Source organism: Nicotiana tomentosiformis, chromosome 1 (assembly GCF_000390325.3).
Source record: "Nicotiana tomentosiformis chromosome 1, ASM39032v3, whole genome shotgun sequence".
Lineage (NCBI taxonomy): Eukaryota > Viridiplantae > Streptophyta > Magnoliopsida > Solanales > Solanaceae > Nicotiana > Nicotiana tomentosiformis.
Genome location: NC_090812.1, coordinates 26,301,949 through 26,319,718, shown reverse-complemented (window position 1 = coordinate 26,319,718; position 17,770 = coordinate 26,301,949). Strand labels below are relative to the sequence as shown.

The 17,770-nt window shown below is 33.6% G+C and overlaps 2 protein-coding genes across 2 annotated transcripts; one reads left to right on the top strand and one right to left on the bottom strand.

Moving 5' to 3' along the window:
- Positions 1-1,651: 1,651 nt before the first annotated feature.
- Positions 1,652-7,199, bottom strand: LOC104090369 (probable receptor-like protein kinase At5g18500). Its single transcript, XM_009595433.4, has 8 exons — positions 6,738-7,199; positions 5,527-6,208; positions 5,332-5,436; positions 5,044-5,166; positions 4,802-4,972; positions 4,482-4,611; positions 3,151-3,363; positions 1,652-2,172 (listed from the first exon to the last, which is right to left on the bottom strand). Exons 2-8 carry the CDS (start codon positions 6,186-6,188, stop codon positions 2,053-2,055), a joined length of 1,524 nt encoding a protein of 507 aa, XP_009593728.1. The 5' UTR covers positions 6,189-6,208; positions 6,738-7,199; the 3' UTR covers positions 1,652-2,052.
- Positions 7,200-8,903: 1,704 nt separating this feature from the next.
- Positions 8,904-10,490, top strand: LOC104090367 (beta-D-glucosyl crocetin beta-1,6-glucosyltransferase-like). Its single transcript, XM_009595432.3, has one exon. The coding sequence runs from the start codon at positions 8,975-8,977 to the stop codon at positions 10,421-10,423; it is 1,449 nt and encodes a 482-aa protein (XP_009593727.1). The 5' UTR covers positions 8,904-8,974; the 3' UTR covers positions 10,424-10,490.
- The last annotated feature ends 7,280 nt before the right edge of the window (positions 10,491-17,770 follow it).

The window sequence follows — 17,770 nt, the reverse complement described above, 5'->3', positions numbered from 1 at the left end:
GGTGTGGCTGCTGTCCTGTACTGAATATTGAGGAAAGATGCTAGCAAAGCCATTTGGATAATTTCAGTGACTTAGCAGCCTTATCTTGTGATGTGAGATTTGGTTCCTGTCTCTGTCTATAAGCTGAGTCAGCCTCGTTACATTTAGCTAACCACACGAGTTGGTGGCATTTTAATACTGTTCTTAGCTGGATTTGCCAGAAGAAAACATGCATTTAGCAGCGGCAATCTTTGCGTCTTAATTTTTTGTTTTATTTATTTGCATAGACATCTCTTATCTGACTTGATTTATAGCTTCTTTGATTAATTGGATTTCTTTTTTCACTAGAAACCATTTCAATTGGTCCTCAACCAGGGGGTCGTTTGGTCACGGGATAAGAAATACTTCCAGTATGATATTAGATATATTATTTTATATTGCATTTGGGTTGGCATATAATTGTATATTACAATTTTGGTAATAGTTTATACAAGAGCCAATATGCGATAAACCAATAACCTGTGCGATGAGTAGCTTGATAGGATAAAACACGTAAAAGGCCAAAGTAACTTTGATTTCATCTTTCTAGCTTCTATTTACTTTGAAAATGTACTCAAAAAATTGTAAAGTTTTATATTACACACCGTTCTTTTCAATTTTAATGAACGGACCAAACATTCGCCAGAAAACACATGCATTAGATAATTCAGTGATTATTAATCAATATATTACATAACTTTCTTCGCGAGTCAAAACAACCACTGACGTTTGAGTATTGCATCAAGAATCCTTATTTGCGTGGACCACCTACTATTAAATATTATTTTTTAGAGGTATATAACACATATTGAACACCCTTTGTCGGAATTTTTTTACTTCTTTTAAATTTGAATACACTTAGAGAAATTCCTAGCTTCGCCACTGAAACTCCTGCTATGCGCGGGGTCCGGAGAAGAACCGAACCATAAAAGTCTATTATACGCAGTCTTACCCTGCATTTCTGCAAGAGGATATTTTCACAACTTGAACCCGCGATCTTCTGGTCACTTGGCAGCAACTTTACCAGTTAAGCCAAAGCTCCCCTTCAAATGCAGGGTAAGGCTGTAAGCTCGAACTAATTAACATAAAATAAAAAAAAAAAAGTTGAAAAGACATACATAAAGTTGCAACAGATTATAGCAAAACCGAGGTTGAATGTTTTTAGGACTTTCCACTCTCGAGTCTTGAGGACAAAATAATGTATTAAGGGATTTCTCTGCCCAAAAAAAGTCTTTCAGACTCTAGTAAGGGGTGGATAATGGTGGTGGCTCTACCTGAATTGCAACTTGCAAGCAAAGAACTGTCAAACATTAATAATAATGCAAGTTCTTGCTTGTAACTAGAAAGCTTTGAGGAAAAATCAATTGTTGCATTACTAGGGACCAGCAGCTTCACCCACAGTAGTACTAATAATTACCAGTTGGAGTAGGTCCCTAAACTCACAAAGAAGCCCCAACAGCCTGTAAATCAGGTCCAACTCTTAGCTTTTCGCGTGAATCTCGACTGTTCCACTAGATATTTGTTATCTCCTACCAGCACAAGTATTGGGTATCTTACTCAACAAAACTTAGGCAAATGAGAAGGAATCACATAGTGCTTTTTGTCTGTACTGAGATTTGAACCATAGTATTCCTTTTAAGGAAAATAAATTATAGAAGTATTACTTAAATAATACTGAATACCAAAGAAAGAAATTCTTCTGTACACAACCCCCGCCCCCTGATTGTTTTCAGTTTAGTTACAAGACCATCAAGTCCACAACACAATTAACTCCCTATCTACTTTCATACAAGGAAAGAACCAAAATGGAAAAGAGGAAAAAGAAGGAAGAAAAACCGAGATACAAATAAAAGATAAGAAAGAATAGAACCCACCAAGGGAGAAGAAAAAGAAGAGTAGTCAATCTCTGATCAACAATATACCACCAGAAACAGTTCATCCTCCTACTCATTTGATCCGGTAGACTTCAGTATGGTGAAGCCTTTGTAAGTAATACGCTTCTCATTAACGACCAGAAAGCTGTGTCTAAGACTGTCATACTTTATGATTCCTTCTACTTTCTGACCTTGAATCTGGGTTGTCACTCTTGTCAGTGTCGTAATTCTGAGATTCACTCTCTGCGTTACCTGCTTGAGCTCTTCGTTGCCTTCGATCCTGCAGTCGCCAAAAATGAAAATGATACATAAGTTTCTCATTTGTTGTGCGTGAAAAATTTACTATAATTTTGTTCTTTCAGTTATATGTTCAATAGGTATGAGCAACACGTTGATCTAGTAAAGACAATTCCAGTTGATACATGCAGCAACATAAAGAATTCGGATATACACCAAGATGAACCGGAGACATTAAAGAAAAGAATACACATCCATTAAAGCATCCATGATGCTGCACCCTTTAACTTCTCCAATCTCCATCGCCTAGCAGTAAACTAAACCTCGAACAACTGGAAACTTATAGGATGACATGCTATTGCCCATCAATTGATGAGGGATAGAAGTGACTGAAACAAGGAGAGAAGTTTGTCCATCCTTGTTACCCTCATTTCAGAAACCATTCAATAAGGGATGAGCAATTGACAGGAAAAAATATTTTTTTACGAAGATATTGATACTGTTAGGCATATTTATCATCCGGTACCATCTCTATCCCATATCCAAATGACACACCTACAAACAAATAATAGGTGTCTTCACATGGATGTTTATTCATCATCCCTTTCTTTATCTACACCTCAGGAAACAAGTTGATATAAAGATTGTTATATCCCCCTCCATCAGTTGACTAAAAAGGAAGGTATTGTTAAGAGTCCAAGCTAGGAATCAAATATCTCCGCCACATCTAAGTCCCTACATAAGGGAAGAACATCCAAATACACAAGCCATTTTCATAAATTCTAGGACATGACTGTGCTTATCCAACAACTTCTACAAGCAATGCACATTGAATAAAATAAAACTGCTAGTAACCTCTGCAAATATAACACATCTGTTCAAACGACGATAAGGAATTGATTGTATCTAACAGGATCACAGTTTAACAAAATAAGAAACTTGAGGGCACAGTTCGCAGTGAAAAAATTTTGAGCTTCATGTGGCAATAGAAGAAAAGTGGAAACAGAAAGCAGATACCGACCTCTCTTGGTATGGGATATTCCTCTGATTCAAGCATACGAACAACTTGGCTCATCTTTGGTCTCTTGTCAGAATCTGGATCAACACATCTCAGAGCAGTCAGAAGGGCTCTTTTGAGAGCTCTTGTTGGTGGCCTTGATTCAATATTTGGATCTACTACTTCCTCTGAGCGTCTGCTTCCAACCATCATTTTCAACCAGTCAACAAGATTCACCTGCAACCAGAAAAGTTTAATATTTTAAGAGTATGTTCTTAGCGCAAAGATTGAGCAAAGAGAGGACCCACTCGCAACTTGACCATTTCCGGGTCAAAAATGAAATGAAGTCGTGTTAATTCTTTAGGATTCAAATCTGTGATCCCTAGTTGTTAAACACCTAATACTAGTGGGAAACTACACTAGTTTAAAGAATTAGTGCATTATGAAGCAAATTAACCAGAGAAGTAGGATATTGGTGAAAGGAAGTGGTGGGGGAGATTCAAGAGGAAATCAGCATCAATATATTCAGAGCCCAAAATGAAAAATAGATTTGCTTGACGAATCCTCAGCTAAAACTCAAGCTCTAGTTAGAATTATTACCAAGGTTGAGAAGATTCAGATATGATTCTACTAATATCTTGTGTACTAAAATAATTTCTGTGGACCATTGGTGGTGAAAGATCATAAAATTCAAATATTGACCAGCTTCCATTTGCCTTTCCATTGGACTTGATGGCATAAAGTAAGAGATTACTACTCCTTTTACCAATTAATGGAGAGCAGGAAGATATACCCATCAGCATCAGACTAGGACACTGGGTAGCTAAGATATTATGAATGTTGTCTTGATATATACAAAATATATTTCATTATGACATGGTGAAAAGAGACAAGACTTCCAAGCATCGTCTCGTAAAGCAACAAGAAATAGCAGAGCACGTTACCAGTATTAGCCTTTTGTTCAGAGAATGTAATGAATAGGGAACAAGGCTAAAGCATGGGACATTTTCTTAAACTATAATTTAGCAGAAGGCTGAGGTTTACGACAAGATCAATCCGCTGGAATCGGGTAGGATGAGATATATGTCTCAAAGATTTATAGCATGAGAACATTGGCTATCGTACATGGTATATCAAGAACAAGTAATCTGTAAAAAATCTGGGGAAACTGAATCGAAAATGCAAATGAGACATATATCAGAAAACCAGCAAGGCAAGTATATTAACAACGATCTATTCTGCTGAAGATCCGGGCACAATCATTTTTACAGCTTCTTCAATAATTAGGATGCAGATTAGATATATAAGTCAGTGTGCTAATGAGATCTTAATATAAGGTACTAAAGATAGCAAACCTCTTGGGCCGGCCGGCCATAGTCCACGGGATCTCTTCCAGTGATTGCTTCTAACAGCACAACCCCAAAGCTATAAACATCACTCTTTTCATTTAAGAGACCAGTATTTGCATATTCAGGAGCCACATACCTGTCAAATATTTGAAAGGGCGTGAAATGATATAACAATGCTAAAAATAGCACTTCTTTTTCATCTTTTTATACCAAAAGAGGAACAAAATAAGACGCCAGAAGTAGAAGATTGTAAAACCCAGAAGACCAAAACATGAAATTTACTCAAGCTGGAATTGAATCAAAACGAGCAGAAAGAGGAAACTAACCCAAAGGTACCCATGACTCGAGTTGTGATGTGACTTTTGCCCGCACCAAGCAGCTTGGCAAGACCAAAGTCAGAGACTTTAGCATTGAAGTCATCATCAATCAATATATTACTTGATTTTATGTCTCGATGAACAACTTTGGGCTCAATATTCTCATGCAAATAAGCAAGACTGCAAGAGATGATGGTACATCAAGAAATCTGTATTATTCCAAAAAATAGATTTAGCTTGAATGAACTTACGCTTTAGCTGTCCCAAGGAGAACCTTCACCCTAGCCTCCCAAGTGAGATACCCGTGATGTCGCATGGCTCCATGAAGCCACTGTTCCAAATTGCCATTGCTGACATACTCGTAAACCAGCATCCTGAGATCATGAATTAGAACATAGCATTTTCAAATGGTACGCAAGAAAGAACATAACACTCATTCTATTACAGCACAGGCGCGTGAAGGTAATGAAAAATCCAGAGCTTCATTTTCATGTCAAAAAAGGTATAGGACTATCCGAGACTTCCAGATGGGGAAATACCTGTGAGTTCCTTCAATGCAGTATCCTAGAAGGCGAACCAAATTTTTGTGACGCACGTGGCCGATGGCTTCAACCTCCACTTGGAACTCTTTCTCTGCTTGACCTCTGGGACAAAGATCTTAAATTCAAACTCAAGCCGTAACTAAAACAAACGGACCAGTAAGGAAAGCATATAATTTGATTATATCAACTCACAGATTGTTGAGGAGCTTCTTAATAGCTACAGGTGTTCCATTAATCAAACTTCCCCTGTAGACAACGCCATATCCACCCTCACCAAGAATATTCTCCTTTGAGAACCGGCTTGTTGCAACCTCAAGATCTCTCAATGTAAACCAGTGGCCCCAACCCAAGTGTGAAAATTCAGGTAATCCAGTTAGAGGAGAAGGAGCAGCTATTGGATGTGAATTATAAGCTTTATATGCAGTTTTGCATGAACTCCCTTCTTCTCCTGATTGTGACCCACAACAGTCCTTATCAATGTGATGGAAGGAATCCGATTGACTGCTGTTATCGCAGTTCTTTTTCCTCATTCCAAGATGAACCAAAACCTTGTCTGATTCTTTATCACTGGTTTTGTCATGAATAGTGAGAAGAATTCCATCACGTGGAGCAAATTCGTTTGTTGATACTTGCTCAACCCGAACTTCTTTAATTTCCTTAGAAACAGTAGGTATTTGGCTAATAGGGAGATTGTCTGTAGCTCTTTTTGACTTCCTCCGGAAAGTGAGATACAATGTTAACAATAAGAGGATGACCACTATGAAAATCCCAACAAGGATTCCAATCAATTGCCAGACCTTGAGACCAAACACAGCAGTTTTTTGCGATAAATCCTCCTTTAGATTAGAAGCCATCTTCTAGGATGTCAACAGACCTATAAAAATAGCATAAATTGAATGATGAACAGAAACTTTACACACAAAACGCACATCTAAGAAAGTATTAGTTCTATTAAACCCAATATGCAACTAAAGTTATAATTTTTATTTCTGAATTCTCTAATTGCAACTCCAAGTGAAACAGAAAATATAAGCACTTTTCCTTTTACTACCAATGAGTATAATCATGTTCACCATTTGTAAAATCTTCAAAAATTAACAATGAAGGTGGGAAGGAAGAAAAAGGGCATCCTACCAATGACTTTTGTTTTAAAAGGAAACACAGAAAGCAAACAGCAAATTCATAAACTGAGCCAGTCAACCAAGAGATCATATAACAGATCCACTAGTAGAGAATGTACAGCAACATAAACAAAAATCCCTTATGTAATTCCAGATGCCAATGTCAAGAAAATAAACAAGAAATGCAAAACAATGGGAACATACAGAGAAAAAAAAAGTTCATGATTTTGAGAGAAAAAGTGCATCACTTTGAGAAAGTTACAATTTTTATAATCCCCATACCTTCCTGAGATATACCCCCAAAACACAATCTTCAAAGACCAGATCTCAAGAACTCCATCATCACTCTCTTCCTCAAAAGGATGAACAAAAAGCCAATCCACAGATCTTGACCAAGAAAACCCAAGAAAGCCAATGCACTTACCAAATTCTAAGAACACACAAATAATAGACTCTCTTTAGAGCTACACAAGTTAAATACTAGCAAAACTAATAGTACAATCTTGTATCTGATTTTTCACAGCATTGGCAGATTAAAGTCCAAATCTAAGCTGAGATGGTGCTTTCTGAGACCACCACCTGCCCCTTCTGAAAGACAGTAAACCAGATGACAACAACAAAAGGGCTGAATTTGCAAAGAGACTAAAAATACATAGAATAATAAATGGTACAATCGGTATAAGGGTGCTTTTTAGAAATAGGAATATGACAGAGAAGGAAAGGAAAGATGGAGTTTTCAGTGGTAGGTGATAAGAGAAATTTGCCTTACAATTACAAACAGTAAAAGGGAAGTCATGGAACAGGTGCAAGCCAGCTTCTTAGTTGGCACCACCACACCATTTTTTTAAATTTCTTATGAATATGACTGATTATCAGGAAAAAAAAATATTTACTGCCATTAACATATAATACTACTATAAAACAAGAGAAATGTAATTATCATAGGAAAAAAGTATAATTGTTGGTCAAAGAAAGGAAGATGACAGTGTATTTGTTTGATGAGAAGGTAAGTAAGAGCGAGCGAGGTTCTATTGCCACAAATAAAGGACCCATTTAACAGAAATTCCTAAATTTTTCTTAAAATTCTGATACCATAAACTTGGCTTTTATTATTACCAAAAATCTTGGACAAAGGTGATGTAATAGAGTTATGTACTTAAGGGTATGCATGCACACATCACCTGCAACTAAAAGTAGGGTAACTTTCTACAATCTTTCCTTTTTTACTTTTACCTTACTTGTAGGAAGAAAAAGATAGTAGAAAGAAACAAGAAAACACAGTGGAAGTGGCAGTAAAATGGAAAAAGAGAAGAAAAAGTTAGGAAGTCTTTATTTGGGTATTGCCAGTAACTCACTGACTTGTGGTTTGGGTGGATGACATCCTGGACTGTTATAGACCTGTTGTGGACCAAGTCAAGAGCTCTCTTAATTTTCTTGCCTTTTTCAGGTTGTTTCAATTTTGAGGATCTTTTTATTTTATTTTTGTATTTACAGTTTTATACGTATCTTTTTTTCAGGGGTGAGTATACACCCAATTTACAGTTTTATAATCTCATCAATTTAGCACTATCAATGTATATAAGTGAAATTTTGTGAAATTTGTTCTGTAAAATTCAATTGTGAAAAATAATTGAACTTTACAGAACAATTTCACTTTTTTATATATACATTGATAGTGCTAAATTTTTTGCACAACTTCACTACCTAATTTGCGATTGAATATTAGTCTAAGCCACCTCGAATGATGTGAGCTGCATAGGAAGACCTACACATATTTTTTTCCACCGTCCACTCAATTAAAGGAATTGTGAAATTAATTACAAGTTTTATCTTATTAACCGCTCGTAATATTTAACTTACTAATAATATATTATGTACTTTTGAGTAAGTTTGGGAGATAGTTTGCTATTGTTTTGAAAATTATATTCTTTGAGAGTTGAATTTAAAAAAAGTCAACTCAAAAAGTTGTAAGAAAATGAATTTTTGAATTTAAGTATTTGTACATTTGAGACATTGCTATTGTAAGTTCAGTTATGTATATTTAAAAAAATTAGCTCATTATTCATGGTCGTTACACTGAAACTTTTAAACCTTTCGAGCAGTATGAACATGCAAAATATTTTGAACCGGAGACCTAACTTGAGGTTGCATTTATTCACGTTCTCAAAATCATTTACTTCTACTATACTTATAGTTGCAAAATCCTTGTCACCTATATCTAAATCTATACCACACTTTTCTTCGTTACTCAAACTTATTAATTAATCGTCTTCTAGATAAAAAGGTTGAAAGTTTATTTTATCAAACTTGGCTAAAAATCTTAAGATAGAAAAATTCCTAGAAATAATCTAATGACCTATCACTTTCACTAAGAAAATATTTTATGAATATTTTTTCCAATCACTCAACAATAATCACTTGATCACGTTTGCAGAAAAGCAAGTTTCACATTGACATAGAAACATACCTTTCATTTTCTATTCTTTTTTAGCAGCCATTTACCTTCGTTTATTAAAGGCATGCTCCGGGCAATACTATTAACTTCACAAACAGCCATAGCTAATCTGTTTTTATCATCCTTTTCGATTTTCATGGATACAGAACAAAGTATTTTAAGGGTACTGATGTTTCCATGGTTGGCTTATGGTCACATCTCTCCTTATTTAACTGTTGCCAAGAAACTTGCATGCAGGGGATTCTATGTATATCTCTGTTCTACGCCTGTGAATCTCAATTTTATTAAGAAAAAAATCCCTCAAAAATACTCCTTTTCAATTCAGTTGGTTGAATTTCATTTACCAGATTTACCCGAGCTTCCTCCTAGTTACCATACAACTAACGGCATCCCACCCCATCTAAATTACACCCTAAAAAAAGCCCTCAAAATGTCTAAACCTAATTTTTACAAAATCATAGAAAATTTAAAACCGAATATGTTAATCTATGATATATTGCAGCCATGGGCTAAGGAAGTTGCAAATTCATACAATATTCCAGCAGTCATGCTTTTGACTTTTTCTGCGGCTATGTTATCATACATTTTTCATCCAGTAAAAAAGCCGGGGACTGAATTTCCTTTCCCAGCTCTTTATTTGAGGGAAATTGAGCGACAACGAAGGGAAGAAATGATGGAAAAAGCTGCTAAAGAGAAGGATCCTGATGATAAGGACCCTTTCGCTGAAGAAGAAGAACCTATGAATAAGATAATACTGATTAGTACCTCGAGGGCAACAGAAGCCAAATACATCGATTACTTCACCGAGTTGATCCAATGGAAAATTGCACCAGTTGGTCCTCCAGTCCAAGAAACAACAAATGAATATGATGGGGACCTAGATGATGATCTCATTGATTGGCTAGGAAAGAAATATGAGAATTCAACTGTATTTGTCTCCTTTGGAAGCCAGTATTTCTTGAGTAAGGAAGATTTGGAAGAAATAGCTTTAGGATTGGAACTTAGCAATGTTAACTTCATATGGGTTGTAAGATTTCCAAAGGGTGAAGAAGTTAGAGTTGAAGAAGCACTACCAGAAGGTTTTCTTGAAAGAATTGGAGATAGGGGAAGGGTTGTGAATGGATGGGCACCACAACTAAGAATTCTAAGTCATCCGAGTACTGGAGGATTTGTAAGTCATTGTGGTTGGAATTCTGTAATGGAAAGTATAGATTTTGGTGTGCCTATTATAGCTTTGCCCATGCATCTTGATCAGCCAATAAATGCTAGGCTGATTGTGGAACTTGGAGTCGCAATGGAGATTGTTAGAGATGATGAAGGTAAAGTTCACAGAGGAGAGGTAGCACAAGTTGTTAAAAGTGTAATTTGCGAGAAAACAGGGGAAAATCTAAGGAATAAAGTTAGAGAAATCAGTGAGAATTTGAAGAAGAAAAGAGAGGAAGAAATGGATGCAGCCGTTGGAGAGCTAGTACAACTTTGCAAAACTAGCAAGTCCAATAATATGATGTTGTAATTCATGAACAGATATTGTTTCTGATTGCTTTCAAAATAATCAGGTTCGAAGGATTACATAACTTAAATCTTTTGGCTTGTTATTTTCTTATACTCTGTCATGTCATAAACACGTGTGTTACACGTGTATTCCAAATTATTTTTTTTATATTATTGAAACATGTTTTTGAGTAATAAACAAAAGGTAAGAAGTAATTGTCATCATAGACAATCTCTTGACAAGTTAATTTAAAATAGTAATTATAAAATTTATCATACAGCACCTTCTAGTAATATATTCAGCATTGTATAAAACATCTAATAAGGACGTAGCAAACACTTCCTCAACATTTCTTCTTCCTAGCACAAAAAAAAACTGTATTCATGAGTCATGTGAGATATACATTCAACACTAATAAATAAGAATGCATACTATATTATTTCTTGGGATTTGATCATTATTTCAAATGCACCATGAAATTGATTACGACAATGAGTGTAGGAAACAAAGTAAATTAAACATTTACAAATATGAATAGATAATATACCATAAAAATATTTAACGTTTAATTCCCACTTATCAATATCACCGGGGCAATGAAAAGCTAATAATTCTGAACATATGAAAGATGGAAATTTAGGGAATCAAACTCAAAAAAACACATTAATACAAACTGTCACCTACAAAACTCAACAAATTACTGAGCTCATCACTGCTATAATTTAATCAAAAAAAAATTGGGTGAAACGAGCGGTGTCACAATCAAAAAAGCAATTAGAGAGAATTGGAAAGAAGATAAAAAAGAGGATAAAAAGGTTGGGACTATTTTCATATTCTTCATCAGTGAAGAAGGACCATTGAAAACTATTAAATAGGTGAAGGATGGTTTTACCTTTAACATTGTGGAAGTTGAAAAGCTGGAAATTTTGGATTTAAAATTTTGAAACGTGTCTTTCCTATTTATCATGCAATTAAATAATTTTGAAATGGTATCTTTGTTTGTCCTTATTTATTATGGGGCTTCAATTAAAGCCTTAAATCTTGTGAAACACTGAAGAAATAATTATTGAGATATTTATTCTTACAATAAGATAAAGTAAATGAAAAGTAGAGAAAAAGTAAAAAAAAAACGGATAGAATTTAGAATGCAGAGAAGTAAAAGCTGACGATATGAAGGGGTGTTAACTTCTTCTCCTTCCAATTAATTTTCTTAATTATTCTTATTAGAATGTATATTCACACTTTTATACAAAAATATTTTCCAACTAATATTTGATTGAAGGGTAAAGTAGTCACTTAGTTTTTAATGGGTAAATTTATAAATTAACTTTTGACTTGGGAGTGTTTCCATTTTTAGTATAGTATGATGATAGGACGATATACTTAGTCTATTAATATCTGTAGATTGCATCAAGAAACTACGTTCCTCTCTCACTCTATTATTTTTCAGTTAGAAACGTGATGTTTGATTGGAAGTTATTTCATGACACGGTAAGTTACTAATCCACCAAAAAAATATGATTACAGAAACTAAGCTGAAGAATTAAATCAAGGAACAGGAACAAGAATTATATACTTCAAGGGAATAGAAATCACAATATAGAAATTTGCTCGTAAGTCCAACTTTGATTCTAAGAGGAAGATGTATAGATGGACAGAGAGAGGAGTTACTTTTATGTTCGTTCCGATAGAAAACAAAGAGCACTTCATCACATGTTTAAATTGATTGCTTCTCTCTTTATTTTCAATCATGTGACAATTTTTTATTTTGAATCAATAACTTTTAAACATATGGTTATTATACATGTGACAGAAAATGAGTTTTTGAATTTCATGATCACTATACTGAAACTTTTAAACCCTTCAAGCAATATGAACATACAAAATATTTTGAATAGGGAGGTAGAATTTACTCACATTCTCAAAATTATTTACTTGTACTACACATGTAGTTGCAAAAAAAACTTGTGACCTATATCTAGAATCTAGATCTCCATTTTTTGGCATGCCATACCATAATAGGCTTAGCTTCATGCATCCACCTTGCATCACTAAAAAAGTAATGTCTCAACAAGTTAACTAATACAACTAATCCAAAAAGATCAGTCTAAAGTTTCCAACCAACCCATTTAGATCGTATATAGGGTATTAAAGAGGAAATATTCCTCTTTTAATTTATTTTTATTATTGTTGGAAGTGGGGACCTAAAAAGTAAGGACAGAATATGAATAGGAAAAGAGGTTAAAGATGAGAGATTTTTAAGTAAGTTCAGTTCATGCACGCAGTTAAGTCCTTGATTCTCAAGATTCAACTTTAATTGACCTTACCTCATATGAATAATGGAGTAATTTGTCTTTTACAATGGAAAATAGAGAAATATGAAGACCAGAAAATCTTGTTATAGGAAATAGGAAGACTAAGCAAACTTGATATTCAATGATTAAGTACATAATATCACAGGTACCACAGTAACAACTCAATTTGAATAATGATAATAAACTATGCATTATTTGATGACATGGAAACTTGTCTATCCGTTTGGTTCAAGGGTAATGTGGATTATTTCGGTGTAAATTTTAGAATTAATTTTACCCCATATTTGGTTTGAGGTAGTAATTAGGATGAGTATTATTTTAATATCAAAATTTTTGTATAACTTATCCTCCGTAAAGGATAAGTTATTCAGATTATATTCCTGATAATTATATAAAATCTCAAAATTATAATCATGTGATATCCGGATTTTGAATCAAAGGATTAGTCTCTCGGGAAGTGAGTTCCTTAATCGAAGATGTCGAGCAAAATTTATCTTGCGGATTAGTCTCATGGTTCAATTCTTATTAATACTATAAGCCACGAAAAGATTATTTCTAACACAAGAAGTCCACATAATATATAGAGTAGCTGGTGAAGCAATAAACGTATAAAACCATAAACCACTAGAAAATATTCTTATACAATTTTTAACTCTGCAATAAATAGATGTTCATTAATAGACTGATCCAAATATTAACTATCCAACATTAAAAGGTAACTCTCGAATTGGGTTAACACCTACTTTCTAATATGGACCCGAGCTTTAACAAAGCAAAGTGCTCTAACGTTTTAGCTAGCAGTTGAGAAATTAAAGAAAGAAAAAAGAGAAAGTCACTTTTTTCTAATCTTGTTTAAACTGTCGGTTAATTTTTTAAATAGTAATACTGCTAATCATGAGGAATCTAATTTGCTAAAAGAACTCAAATGAAAGATGAAGGATCTGCCTTATAGTTGAAGCTAATATTAACTTAAGATATTATATGACAGAAAGAATATATTATCCTAATATACGAAGGGACCATTGCCCTACATTTGTAGGCTATACAACGCAAATGGTTCGTTATAAGAAATTTAATAAGGGTTAATAGGGTCCCTTATGTCCATAGCACCATCCCTATCTCAAATTTAAAAATTCTTCTTGAAAAGATTAAGCAAAATAATACTATCATGGTTTGGCCGACCGCATTAACTTAGGAATTATCATAAATAAATTATCTCATTATTGTGACAGTCTTTGAAGCTACCTTCCATAAAATATTTCAATAATAATCAAATCATTGGCAGCCACCAGGAATTAAATTAATGAGGTTAATCTTAAGTTAGGACCCGCTCAAAATAGCTACACCTGTTACTAAACTTTTAATTTCCTTAATAATTTTTTTTTTAATGCTTTTCCTTTATATTGTTTTATATTCTTATGTTTTTCCCTTATAATTATTTGTATCAACCAACACCCAAGGGTGTGGCCAAAATAAAGTGAAGTGAAAACCAAGGAAGACAAGAATTTAAAGTAATCTTACTTGAGGCAAAATATGTTAGATAATTTTTTTTATATGCTTAAATCTTGGAGAACAAAGTTACTTAATATGATTGAAATATAGATAAATTGACTCGGATGCATGGAAAATAAGAGACACTTTGAGCCAGTTTGGATGCACCTTATATAAAATAATTCCTTCCTCTAGACAATTTTTTTGTTGAAGCCTATAAGCAACATTTTTCTTCAAAATAAGTTCTTTAATTTGTTCTATTGCGACTAATGCTGAATCAACCAAAAAAAAGTTGCTCAAATTTTAAAAGCCCCAATTTAGCTCGTCAAAGCAGTTGTGTTAGGTATTTTTAAAGGCCTAATTCATAAAATACTGTCTAAGCAATATCTTCAAAACCGGTTAATAGAAGATTTTACTAATAATATTTCGCCATCCTGTTCTCAGAAAATTCACCGTCCAGCTGGTATGAATTTTTTTCTGAGGACAAAAGGTTTTCCACCCTGTTTCCAAAAAAAATTATTAAAAATAGCAAATACTCAGTTTTAGTTGCATTGTCTTTTTCCCTTCTCTTTTTTAAATTTCCTAACCCTTTTTTTCCTTTTCAAATCTCTAATATTCTAGGTCATGAATAATATGGATTGATTAAATTAAACACTTACTAAAAGTGATGTGCACGTCAAATAGTCCGACATAGATACAGCATACCTGGTTCTTAATTAGTACTACTTGATTTGATTTATTATTAGAAGGCATCGTAATGTTTATTTGGTTAGTATTTTTTATGTTGTTGGTCAAAGAATCTAAAATTTTAAAGAATCTAAAATTTTACAGAATCTAAACTGTAAGAGCTGCCTGCCTATTGCCTAATGCTACAGTTGGAAACTCTGGTGTTCTATGTACCAAATGAGTTGATTCCTGTGGGAATATTTGGTAATTGACTTGCATTTTTTTTATTTGGTCAACCCAAATTTCAAATTAAACGTTAAAAGTTTTGCATATTTTTAGTCGTCCTGCAAAAATTGGTAGTTTTGATAATATAATCACTAGAACTCATGCCATTACCATGTTATCGTTGGATCATGGTGTATGGCACAATTTCTTAAGGATTTTACTAAATCAGATAAAATGCATATCCAGAAAGAAGTAGAATTTTCAGGTAAAATCTTGTTACTTTTAAGTTAATTTTCTCTCTCCGTCCCCCTCCCCGCCACCCCCGCCGAAAAAAAAAATGAAGACGAACACACTTATGGGTATGCTAGTAATTAGAGAATTATTATATACCCTTTTATTTAATTACATTTCGGGTTGTTTATTTCACTAATTATGCCAATTGTTACTCGAAGATCATATTAATTATATTCTTTAATTTCAATTTTCGTTTTTTGAGTACATTGGCAAAGAAGCAAGATGACAGTTGGCAATTTGTTAAAACAAATTGATTTAAAATGTTGAAGCAAGCAACATCACAATTTGATTTGTTATCCGCGCATTGCGTGGTTATACTATTTAGTAATCCTTATTAAGAATCAAGGAATAAGATTGCGGACGTTAATTACGGGTAAATCATTTTCATTTGTCATTTGTGGCACGGGATAACCCCTACAACAAATTAAGCTTTTCTACATGCGTCACAAATCAAATCTCATACTACTACTACTACTAGCCTAGCGTTGTACTAGCTAGAAACCAATGTGTCCCTTTCTCTTTCTTTTCCTCCATTAAATCTTTACTTCTTTTCACATGACTCAACCTTTGCTCTCTTTTCCGCATTAAATTTCTCCCCATCACATGATTTTTGTTCAATTTAACTTTTAAGTGTCAAATAAATATACAGATAGGTATTTCTAATTCAAACGGACTAGTATATCAAAGAATGATCGAAAGGACCAACTTCATGTGTGATTGGAGTCAGAGGCAGATCCAGAATTTGAATATTGTGAATTTTGATTGACAATTTTACCATATTCTATCTAATTTAATTGATTCAAAATTTATTATTTTATATGTATTTAATAAATTTTTGGACAAAAATATAAATTATGAGTGAAAATTATGGGTTCAGATGAACCTATAGTCTCTACACTAAATACACTCCCGATTGCAGTAAATGCAAGGAAGAAATTAAACCGATAAAAATCGATGGTTAAGATTGATTTCATGTGAAGAAACTACATCATGGAACTTCAATTTTCCCTTTTAACTCTTTTCCTTTGTAGATGACATACCTTTGTCTCTTCTGCAAGACTTTTTCCCCTAAAGTTCTAGAGAGAAAAAAAAGTTGAGAACGGCGATGTGTTTAGGTAAGGTAATAATAATAATGATTAGCAAGTGGATTGTCATATTCTCTAATTGAACAATAGAGGTTACTTAGTCAATGTTGTTATTAGGATTAGACAAAGAAATCCCACCAGTTTTTGTTGATTGGAAAGACATTTGCCACACATATAATCATATATGATAATTAATTAAAGTCAACTTTATAATTAGTGACAGCAAAAAACCATAAAACTAGAAAATCACACCAGAAAGTCCTAAATCTTTTTATTCTCAGTTCTCAAACTTCCAGAAATCAAGAAACACGGGTTTCATGTTGAAAAGGTATGACCAAATTTTCCTCTTTTATTTTAATTACTAATAGTGTTGTTATTTAAACTAGAAACCCAATAGCATTCTGAAATATACTAATAATCTAGTCATGTTACGTGTATAGTTTTGATTGTTTATCTAACAAATTCGCGCAAAATCAAATTTTAATAACGAAATGCCATGTTACAATGTTTCCTCTAACAACCAATAACATTAATAATCAATGTTTCTAATCTAACATATCGGTCTAACAGTAAACAGTCCAAGATAAAACAGTGATTACTATTTTTAAAACATGTTTTAGGAGGAAGGAACTTTATTCTTTTTCTGAGTTTTATTTAGAGGAACAACAACGTAGCAAGATTTAGTGCGAGCAGTATCGTCCCATTACTACAACTCGATTTGTATATATATGAGTTTGTGACAGTCTCTGCTTCGAGGGATACTTAAAATAAATATCCCATTAATGCAATAAAAAAATTTACAGAAATAAATGTGATAAATTACATTATATTAGATGTCGATTGAAGGAGACAGTGAGATATTACTGGGGCATATTCATGGATTGCCTTGCTAATAATTGGATTACATAATTGATTATGGGATCTTAACAGTACGAACCGCTGTGTTTGGTTAAGTGAAAGGGTTATATGCTCTGCTTAACACGATTAGACATCAATCTATCTTTCTATTTTTCTTTTTCATTTTCAATCCAATCACTTGAAGGTCTAATCTTTGGAATTAATTAGAAGTATCAGAATATATAAGATAGTCACCCATTTGATAGAGATGCACACCATAATTTGGGGAAGGACCGAAGGATGAAAGGTGCCAGTTTTTATATTTATATTAGGCGAATTGCACCTAGTTGAGAATAATGATAGTGACATAACAACTTCAATGAGTATTCCCGTCTCTGGCTCAGACCCTTAATTTCCCAAATTTATCGGAAAAAAAATAAAATATAGCCCGAATT

Excerpts from the sequence above, each read along its gene's own strand:
- LOC104090369 (XM_009595433.4), bottom strand. The coding sequence starts at position 6,188 with ATGGCTTCTAATCTAAAGGAGGATTTATCGCAAAAAACTGCTGTGTTT. Across the intron at positions 5,437-5,526 it reads AAGAAGCTCCTCAACAATCT|AGGTCAAGCAGAGAAAGAGT; the intron begins GTGAGTTGATAT and ends TCTTTGTCCCAG. Across the intron at positions 3,364-4,481 it reads ATGGCCGGCCGGCCCAAGAG|GTGAATCTTGTTGACTGGTT; the intron begins GTTTGCTATCTT and ends TTCTGGTTGCAG.
- LOC104090367 (XM_009595432.3), top strand. The coding sequence starts at position 8,975 with ATGCTCCGGGCAATACTATTAACTTCACAAACAGCCATAGCTAATCTG.